We start from the raw sequence: 10,754 nt of genomic DNA on the forward strand, positions 1-10,754 counted from the left end.
CTTGAACCTGGGCATCGGGGAATGGATTCGCGGTTAGGATAGACATATACCTAATTGCCTTGCTTGGTTGATTTACAGGAATTATAAATGCGTTCTTGTTAATTCTAACTCCATAAACATATAGGTGTTAGGTTAGCTTGAATAGGCGAGTAAGAACTCGACAGATTCTTATGAGCAATATTAACCCTGTTAACCTATAAACCAGATAAATTAATTAGTCACTTCAATTGAAAAATACAATATGATTATTAGATAGCCCATAACCCTTGATCGTTTTCATCACAATCATAATATAAAAAGTTGCTATCCTTTTGTTGAGAGTTTACTATTTGTTTTTCTTTATTTTAATTAATTTAGAATCAAATACTTCTAGGTTTAATTCTTGTTTAGATAGTTAGGATAGTCTAATTTAGTTAATAGTTAATCACAAGTCCTCGTGGGTTCGACATCCGACTTCTAGTCACTTTATTACTTGACGATCGCGTATACTTGCATGTGCGTTGTTGCGGCCGATTTGGTCGAAAATATGGTCGAAAATTTTTTGAAAATATATAGTTGATATTTTTTTGACAATTCCGACGGATTCCATCGGAAATTGCCGATAATATATTCCAGACGAAAATTTACGATTTTCTAGTAGTGATCTTGAAAATCAATTAAATATGTACAAATATTTAATTGCATACCTAGTAACTAAATGAGTGCTAAGAGTATATATGTAGTGACAAGTCCACAGCCCATAAACTTCAGATCCGGGCTTTGTATGCGTGTCCTTTGCCAGCCTCCCTTGAGAGAGAGAGAGCTGGTAGAAAAAGCGAAAGCTGGAAAATCAAAACATTTCAGGCATCTGCGTGGGCGGAGGTGGGGTATATTCTTTCATGCATGGACACAGACATGCACATAATACCTTTTGAGTTTAAATTTCGTGCATTCACCTTGTAGAAAATACTTACTATAATTAGGTCATTTATATGATAATTACAAGTAAATGCTTATAAATAAATACGCACGATAAAGAATATATAAGAAAATGTTTGAATTTCATGGGTGGTCTCTGGTTGAAAGAAAAAGTAAAAACTTTCATTAACAAACTTTGTTTTCTGAAAAGTTACCATTTAAAAGAACATATAAGGCGATTAGTCTGAATAATTGCAATTCAAATTTTAACTTCCTCCCTTTGGCATTATAACTTATAAGCATGCGGTTGTTTAATTACAAATTTTAATCAATTTGTGTTCTCCACTTTCAATAATTACTGCCTCCAGATATGGCTGTGTTGTATCCTGTATGTAGGGGTGCACATAGAAAATCGACTAAAATTGATGGAAACGGTCAATATATTTTATTTTATTTTGCTTTGGTTCTGGTTTTTTAATTTATTTGGTTTGATTTAGGGTGTAAGAAAAAAATTACCGAAAAAATCAAAACTAACGGACTATATAAATACCTATTTAAAATATTTAATTACACATATATATGAATATTTTTATATAAATTTTGAATAATTCTACAGTACATATTAATCTTTTGTACTATTAGTTTATAATCTAGTTCTTTATCTTTATAGTAATTTATAAGATATTTGCCATTACTCTCTAGTTTTATTTATAGTCTTTATTTTGATAAGTTCAAGAATATATTTCATGTTAAAAATAACTTATCTTTAATTGTATTCTTAAAATATTTATCACATTTTAATTTAATTTTCATCAAGATATATTAGAAGATAACTTTTCTTAAAAATAAATGGCTTGATAGTATTATGCTATAATATAATTGGTGGAATATGTGTTTGATAGTCCATGTAACATATTTTGAGAAAAAAAACTCATAAATACCAAAAAAGGCCGACAAAAATCTGATCGATAAAAATCGACTCAATTAATTTGATTTGGTTCTCATATTTGAAAAATAAACTTAATTGGTTTACTTTTATTTTAGGGGAAAATCAACCAAATCGAACCATGAATACCCTTACCTATAAGGTTTATTGCCAATTTCAATCGCAATCGACTTGTAGTGGGGGCAATTAATACCTTAAACTAAGTGGGTGTTTGGACATAAGAATTGTAAAATTCCACAAAAATAAAAAGTTAAAAAAAAAATTCAAGTGAAAATGGTATTTGAAAATTAGAGTTGTGTTTGGACATAAATATAATTTTGGGTTGTTTTTGAAGTTTTGTGAGTGATCTGAGTTAAAACTTTGAAAAACAACTTTTTGGAGTTTTTCAAATTTTTGAAAAATTTCCAAAATGCATCTTTAAGTGAAAATTAAATTTTTTATAAACAAACGCTGATTTCGAAAAAAAGTGGAAAATTTTCGAAAAAAAGAAAAAAAATTCTTATGTCCAAACGGGCTCTAAGTATTTGGCACGCCTCTCAAAGCCCAAAATTACCCGCTGATAATGCTATAACTTAAAGTCACTTATCCACTTGTACTTGCAACATTAAACCAAGCTATAGTAACAACTCCACCTCTAGTTTATTTACAATTTCCAAATGCTAACTGTATTCCCTGCTCAAGTCTTATAAACAGACAAGAAAAGCGTAGAACCCTTCTCTTTTTCTCTTTATTTATTCTCTCTTTTTTTGGTACACAGTATTTTGGGGAGTGGGTGCTTGGGATTAAATTAAAGGAGCTAGGGACTTGCTTTAATTTATTGTTTTTAACAGTGTCAGCTTTAGATTTTTACCTCATTTATACAGCAGGTTTCCTATCACTTTAATCAAACCCTTATTTGCTCGAGATGTAACATTGGTCCTTGCAAAAAGTAAAGATCCTCTTCTTTGGTCCTTTCTTTTTCTCTTTTAGACTACCACTTCTTTTTGTGATGTTTTCATGTAATCATGAATCTTGAAGATTTTGGCCTCCAAATTATCCCTTTAGTATAGGCTTTAATATTACTACTAATTGAAGTGGACACACAATAAGAGGAATTGAAAACGAGAAAGATAGAGAGATAGAGGTTTGACGTAGGTTTTTTGGTTTGTGGGGAAGGGGATGGTGTCATCATATCATGATAGTATTATTCTCTTCTTCTTTTTTGGTTCCCGCCCTGTGTTCGTATTCGCCTTGGAGCCCGACTATAGCCAGATTCGCATTGTGCAAGATCCATTTAAGGGGGAAGCGCTCCCTAACAAGACTTTTTCTATACCTAGGATTCAGACCCGAGGTCTCTGGTTAAGGGTGGAGGGATCCTATTCATCCCACTACAACCCATGTTACTGTATTATTCTCTTCTATCTGTCTTTTAACGGAATATGATGAGAAATCCTGCTTTTCTTTCATTGTGTTTTTATGGTTGCCTGCAGTTAAATAGTTAGCATGGTTTTTAGTGGAACTTTGGCGTTTTCTTTCTTTGACAACTACCTTTTTTCTTGTCTGTTCCTTTCCGAATTTTAATTCAGTTAATTGACTACTGGCTTTGCATGATCTACAGGTCATGGGTTCGAGCCTTAGAATCAGCCATTAATGCTTATATTAGGGTAGATCAATGATTTACTTAACGCCCTCTTAGAGTGTAATTCAATCCTGCGTGAATCCGAAACATTTTGTGCATCGGACTGTCCTTTTAATTGACTATAGCCAAGCACTGCATCGCAATAGAGGATCTCACATTTAACATACGTATATGGTCATGTGGAAAATATAGATTTCTTATAATATGTGTGTACTTTAACATGTTACAGTAGTTAATTTTTCTTATTTTTCAGGTTCCTAATTCATTTTTAATGGATGATTATCTTTAGTTATCTTCTGTATTACGTGATAGCATAATTAAAAACTATGTTACATTATCAATCTATAAAAGTTAAGCCATTTAGAGAAAGAATTTAAGTTATGCACTATGTAAAATTTCGTTTATACTATCAATAACTTTTAACATGTGATATCATGTTAATTTTTATTTTACCAAATTATCAATTTAATGTTCATCAAGAGATTCACCTTTACTTACCTAGTAAATGAACTAATTGTTTAAATATTTTTTGCATTATTAATGCATAGCACTTAAACTCTTAGAAAAATAGATTTGACTTATATGCATTGACGATACAGCGTAAAGCTTTTTCTAACACTATCGGTAAATTTTATGTTGTGATAAGTTATCTTTTTTACCAGATTACGGATTAATGCTTACGAAAAATTTACCAGCTGAAATTACCTAATAAAGAACCTGATCGTGTAAATATTTTTATACGGCTATTGTACGTAATCTTACCCTACATTTTTGCAAGAGGTTGTTTTCACGGCTCGAACCCGTAACCTCCTGGTCGCATGGTAGCAACTTTACCAGTTGCGTTAAGGCTCCACTAAAACTTAAACCGACGGGAAGAAATCACCTAGTTCAAAGCTTGGATCCCTCTTATAAGATTCTGATATCATCTTGCATGAAAGAGGCCGGTGAGCATATATATAACTCGAGAATTATATCGTAAATCCAATGCTAAACATATAATTAGTGAACTTGCAGCAGCTAGGGCTGAGACTTGGGAAATAAGTTAATATTACAAATTAATTAACTATAACTATTCCAATGGATACAAAATAGCATAATAATCAGAAAGAAAACACACACATATATAACTTCACACACATTGTAAAAGAACCTCCAAAAAATTACAACAACCTAGAGATAATTAAAAACAAAGATAACAAACTTAAGTACAGTAGATACACATTTAATTTAGATTAATACAAAACCTACCAGGAATAAATATGTATCTCCACTGCATCCTCAACATAGCAAGCGCCAGCTTTAAGAAAACCTTCACTTTCTTATAATATTAGGGTTGAACATTTTGAGTAGTTAATAATTCCATTGAGTCATTTCCAGTTTAGATTGAGAACAAAGTGAGAAACTTCAAGATTAATGAAGTTAATTAACATATGGATTAAGGTTAAGAGATCATAGAAGATGGCTGGTGGTAGAAGAGTTATTTAGACCAGAAAACCCTATCCAAGAATTTGCACCACCCCAATATTGATTATTTTCCAAACTACCCAAAAACTGTTTGGTAGAATTTGACTCCATTTTCACTGGTGGTGTAACTTGAGAAACCCCATTTGATGCTTCAATAGTACTTTCACCTTGAACTTGAAAAGAGTATAAATTTGTTGTATGCTCAAAGTTAGCTGCCAAAGACGGCAATAAATTGTTGTTGTTGTTGTTGTTGTTCGCTATCTGAAATCCCATTTCAGTACCAAATCCTCCTCCATAATTATTTAGGTTATGGAAAGCAGCCATAAGGGGTGTAAATTGTGTAGATGGTTGTGAAAATTGATGGCCAATAATTTCCATGCTACAACTTGAAGGACTTGCACTTGTTGAAATAATAATATTAGAATTACCCATTTGTCCTCCGGTTGATTTTGAAATATTATTGTTGCTGTTGTTGTTACTGCTTTTACTTCTTTTATTCCTCCGGCAGCCGCCTCCAACTGGCACGTTTCTCATGGCACCTCCTTTGGTCCAATAACGACGACAACTCTTACAGAAGTGACGTGGCTGTGTAAGGCTATAATTATTGAAGTAACAAAACTTAGTATTTGTTGAATCACACCTAGGACACTTTAGTCCAGCTTCTGGCAGTGGAATTTTTGCCATCCGGGCTCGATCGACCATGGAACCGGGCCTGATCGAGCCCAGCCCGCCACCCACCTGAGCGGGTAGCTGGTGTGGTGGGAGCTGAGGATTTTCAAGGCCAGAGTTTCCTTGTTGATGATCTGACTGTTGTAACTGAGGAAAAAAAACAAGGAAAAAAGAAGCAAGTTAGGAAACTTGTTCACAACTCAAGTAGTCATATATATATTTGGTATATTCAACAAAAAGACTAGCAGAAAAAAGGAATATGAATATTACTCTTTTTTAATCTGCTTTTTTTTTTTAAAGGATGAAGATGTATCAAAGTGGAAATTGAAGATTAAGGCCATACCTGTTGCAAATTAGGATGATCTAAATAGACTGGAAAAGATGAGAAAATCATGGTTTATTTTTTCTTTGATCTCTTTACTCTTTATCTTTTATAAAGGTTGATGGGTTTTTTGGAAATATATGAGTGGAGAATCACAATAAAGAGAGAAGAAGGGAATACCAGAGCCCCCCAACAAAGAGAAAGGATGAAAAAGAAGAAAGAAAATGGAGGAATTAAAGATACAGAGGAGAATTGAAGAGAACTTTGTTTAGTTTAATTTACTTTTCCCTCATCACATTCTCTCTTTCTCTTTTTGTTTTTATTACTATCTTTTTAGGGTTTTGTAATGTAAATTTGAGTGGGCGAAGTTCCTTCGTATTTAAGCTTTCTTTGTTGATGCCCTTGGACTACTACATTCATAATAGTGCTTGAGAAAAGTAGTGTCGTGACTCCTCACTTTTTTTGTTTTTGATACGTTGTTCGATATCTGTATTGGTATTCGATTAAATTCGAATATGAAATCTTATACTAAAAGTAAAACATTCTCTAGCAAAGATGACTCCATGTCTAGGGCTCGATCCCGAGACCTTTGGTTAAGCATGAAAGAGTAACTTATCCATTCCACCACAATCGTTGTTTATTTGTTGTGACTCCTTACTTATTTAGTTTTTTATCCGGTGTTCGATACTTATATTGGAACCCGATTAAATTTAGATTTGTGTCGAAAAATTTTACATGGAAGGTAAAACGCTCTCTAACAAAGACAAATCTGTATCCAAGACTCGATTTCTAGACTTCTATAGACTTCTGGTTAATAATGAAGGAGTAACTTATCCATTCCACCTCAATCGTTGTTTATTTGTTGTGACTCCTCACTTGCATGAATAAAGAGATAAAAAATGTGCACATTATCAATTTGTTTATGGTGGGATCCTCTTACGTAATAGAAATTCTAAATGGGGTAGTGAACAAATCATAGAAGCTTTACAATTATCAAGAGAGTGATATTCTTTGGACCCCCTTTTTAGCTTTGTGTTTGCCTTGTGTTGGGATAAGTAATGGCTATTACTACCTTACTACTATAGTACTATACTACTTTTTTATGGTACAATGGTAAAAGCTAAGCCACTATTATTGTTTAGGTTTCTTCTTCTCATCTTCATCTTCTTCTTTTCTCTTTTTGCTCTTGTCTGTTTTCTATCTTTTTAAGTTGATGGCTAGCTTTAATTTACTTTAAACGTTCGATTTGTATATACGTGCATGCAATTTGGTTTCAATTAACACGTGGAGTCGTGGAGAGACGTTTTGGAATTTTTTAATATTTAATAGAGTATTCTAGTAGCAAGTGTTTTTTTTAGAAGTGTCTCGACTACGTGAACTTCATTTCATTGAACTCTTAATTAGTACGAGAGGAGCTAGAGATCATTTCTTCCATGATATTGAGCAAGAATATCATTATTATATGCGGCTGCACTAATTTAATCTATGTTTTATTTGCGTTAAAAATATAATTAAGTAATTAAAAAGTTTGTTCTATTTAACAACTTAACTTTTTAAATGAGATGGTACTTAAACTTTTGTTGTTGTTGTTGGTACGTAACACACTTTAACATAGTATTGGAGCAGGCAGAGGCATGAATTCTAGTCTGACCGACATTCATTATCAAAAGTATTTTCAGATGTGTGGCTGATGAAAAATAAAAAGGCATGCGCGTGAGGGAGCATGTCAAAAATATAATTATATTATTAAAAAATAGTCTCTCTAATAGCTTTAAGATTTTAAATGAAATAATAATACACTTCAACAGTATTTATCATTAATTCTTTAGTATAACACTGCCTAGGATGATATGAGGTTAGACAAATTTCTTCTTCCTTTAGATAATCATTCAGTATCCTAAGTTCACTGATCTGGTAATTTGAATTCATAGTAGATAAACCTATTAAGGATCAATAAAGTATTTCCTGTCAAAAAGTTCTTCATTTCCAAAATTGATCAAACTTGAAATCTTCCTGAAATTGTTAAGGATGAAGAAATCACAATCATCCCACTATACTATAATATAAGGTTATATTTGACTTTATAAGGAATATATTAGGAGTATATCAACATACGTAAAGAATATTGCATCCTGCCCTTTGACAAGACTCATAGTGATATCAGGAGACAGGAAGATCCGAAAAAGAGTCAAAATTTTCAGGCGGTTGAAGTCATTATTACTGTTTGATAAAAAGATGTATTTATTTAACCGAAAAAATTAAAATTTAAACAAGATTTCTTTCAATTGTTATTGTTTGAAAAATGTCCGTTGCGCCCTTTAGATCTTGCAGTTCATTTATGTTCAGACCCATAATAGAATTTTTCTGAGTGCAATTCATCAGTGTCTAAGTTTTGCATGTCTGCAGACGGATGAGCAACACTATTTGTGACCTCTACAACCTCATCCTGATCAGACTCAACAACATCACTGTGATCAGCAATTGGAACAACTGTTTGAGCAGTAATATCATCATCCTGATCATTTGAAATATCAATTGGAACAACATCATGATCAGCTCCCAACACAGCACTTTGATTATTTGAAACACCAGCTGCAACAATATCATGTTCAGCTCCCAACACTTCTGCTGCAGGAGTGGGGTCTGATGAACCAGACTTAGCCTGTGATTCTAAGAAAAATTCAAAGAAGGTGGCCATATGACTAGAGTCATTTGGTGCACTGTCTGTCGTGTTTTCCTGCACATAGGGAAGTGTTAGTTCATCAAAGACAACATGTCTTGACACAAAGACCTTCCTTGTGGTTCGATGATAGCACCTATAGCCTTTATGCAAATTGTTGTAATCAATGAACACACATGAATAGGACTTAGGCGAGAACTTGTGTTTTCCCTTTAAGTAAGGGAAACACATGCACCCAAACACTTTCAAACTATTGTAATCAGGGTGTGAACCACGCAATTTGTGAAATGGTGTTTCCTTTTTAAGCACAGATGATGGCAATCTATTTATCAAGAATAATGCTGTGAGAAATGCTTCAATCCATAAATATAAAGGTAATCTAGCATGTAGTAGTAGTGTCAATCCTATTTCCACTACATGTCTATATTTCCTTTCTGCATACCATTTTACTCAGGAGTGTGAGGACATGAAATATGTCTTACGATGCCAAAGTCTTCTAAGTACTTAACAAATTCAGAACTTGAAAATTCACCTCTACCATCACATTGAAAAATCTTGATACTCTTTGAATACTATTTTTCAACCATTTTGTGAAATTTGACAAATGTTACAAAGAAGTCAGATTTTCTTTTTAAAGGATACAACCAAGTATATCTACTGTGATCATCAACAAATAAAGTATAGTATTTTATATGTTGGGAAGATTCAACAGGAGCAGGACCCCATAAGTCACAGTGAATTTTCAATAGAGGTTCATTCTAAACTTTATTTCTCAACTTGAATGGTAGTTTACAACCTTTTCCCATTTGACAACTAACACAAACTGTAAGAGTTTTATTCTAACATGTGACATTGATAGACTTATTGTTACTAAGTACTTCTAAGGATCTAGAATTTGGATGCCAAGTCTGGCATGCCAAATATCACTAGAGCTTCTCGTTGTCTGTGTTGCACTCAAAGCAAGTAGGTTGTCCACATTCAAGGCATATATCTCTCCTTTTTAGCACCCTTGGCCATCAGTTTCCCTGTCCTCTTAACCTTTACAACAAAAGATGAATCATCAAACTCAATGGAGCAGCAATTATCTCTAGTAATCTTACTTACACATAACAAATTCTTTTTGAGCTTAGGAACTACTAGCACTTCACTCATCCTTAAACCAAAAATTGTTCCTTTTCCAACATGTGTGATATCCAGTTCTTGTCCATTTCCTACTACAATTTTATCATTTCATTGTAAGGTTTAAGGTAGGATAAGTTACATGAATTGTTGGTCATGTAAGTGCTTGCTCCAGAATCCATAGAGTGAGCATTGTCTCCACCACTCTGACTATTCACATTGAGTATAGCAAGAGCCTGTGGCAAATCTTCTGGTACTTGATAAGAGAAGTACCATCTGTAAAAGCACTTTATTACGGTGTGATTGTTCCTGCCACATATCTGGCAGGCTGATGATTCTATGGTTTCCTGTCCCTTAGCAGTATTTCCAGATCCTTGAATGTTTTGATTGTTGTTCTGTCCAGTAGTCCTGAAGCATCTACCTCTTGAACTGTAGTTCATGTTACCTCTTTGAGAAACTTTCTCTACCTTTGTTGTCGTATGTCCTTTGTGCTGCAAATGCCATATTGTGATTCACTTGTTGTGGATCATCTCATTCATCTTCTCTGGGATCAAAGCCTTTTAGGGAAGTGACCAACTGGCTTAGAGTTGGATAAGGTGATTTTTCAAGCATCATTGTCCTAAAAGTTTTATATTTAGGACCCAAACCTCTAGCAAAGTTGATGACCTTGCTATCATCATCTACAGGCTTGTGTATGGCAGTCAAGCCATCACAAATGCCTTTAAATTTCTTCAGATACTCATCGATGGTACTACTGCCAAGCTTGATCATTTGAAGTTGTTGCTTCAGCTGGAATTCCTTGCCTTTGTTGCTTGCAGATAGGTTTCTTTCAGGTATTCCCACATCTGTTTAGCAGTCATGCATCCTACAATGAGATACATGTTCTATTTTGACATTTCCCCACATATCTAGCTCCTTAACAAGACATCTTTTTCAACTTAGTCATCAACAATATCAGCCTTTTTCTTACTGGCTTTGTCAACTCCCTTGCCACTGTCCTTATCACTACTTTCATTGGTGCCTTCTATGTTTATAATTT

The 10,754-nt window shown here is 33.6% G+C and overlaps 1 protein-coding gene across 1 annotated transcript; it reads right to left on the reverse strand.

Annotated features, from left to right (window-relative positions):
• Window positions 1-4,502: 4,502 nt before the first annotated feature.
• On the reverse strand, window positions 4,503-6,267 carry LOC107768505 (dof zinc finger protein DOF3.6). Its single transcript, XM_075237412.1, has 2 exons — window positions 5,938-6,267; window positions 4,503-5,741 (listed from the first exon to the last, which is right to left on the reverse strand). Exons 1-2 carry the CDS (start codon window positions 5,986-5,988, stop codon window positions 4,911-4,913), a joined length of 882 nt encoding a protein of 293 aa, XP_075093513.1. The 5' UTR covers window positions 5,989-6,267; the 3' UTR covers window positions 4,503-4,910.
• Window positions 6,268-10,754: the final 4,487 nt, after the last annotated feature.

The sequence above is a fragment of the Nicotiana tabacum genome, chromosome 18 (assembly GCF_000715075.1).
Source record: "Nicotiana tabacum cultivar K326 chromosome 18, ASM71507v2, whole genome shotgun sequence".
Lineage (NCBI taxonomy): Eukaryota > Viridiplantae > Streptophyta > Magnoliopsida > Solanales > Solanaceae > Nicotiana > Nicotiana tabacum.

Coding starts and splice junctions, on each gene's coding strand:
- LOC107768505 (XM_075237412.1), bottom strand. CDS start 5,988: ATGATTTTCTCATCTTTTCCAGTCTATTTAGATCATCCTAATTTGCAA. Junction 5,742..5,937: donor ATCATCCTAATTTGCAACAG/GTATGGCCTTAA, acceptor TTTTTTCCTCAG/TTACAACAGTCAGATCATCA.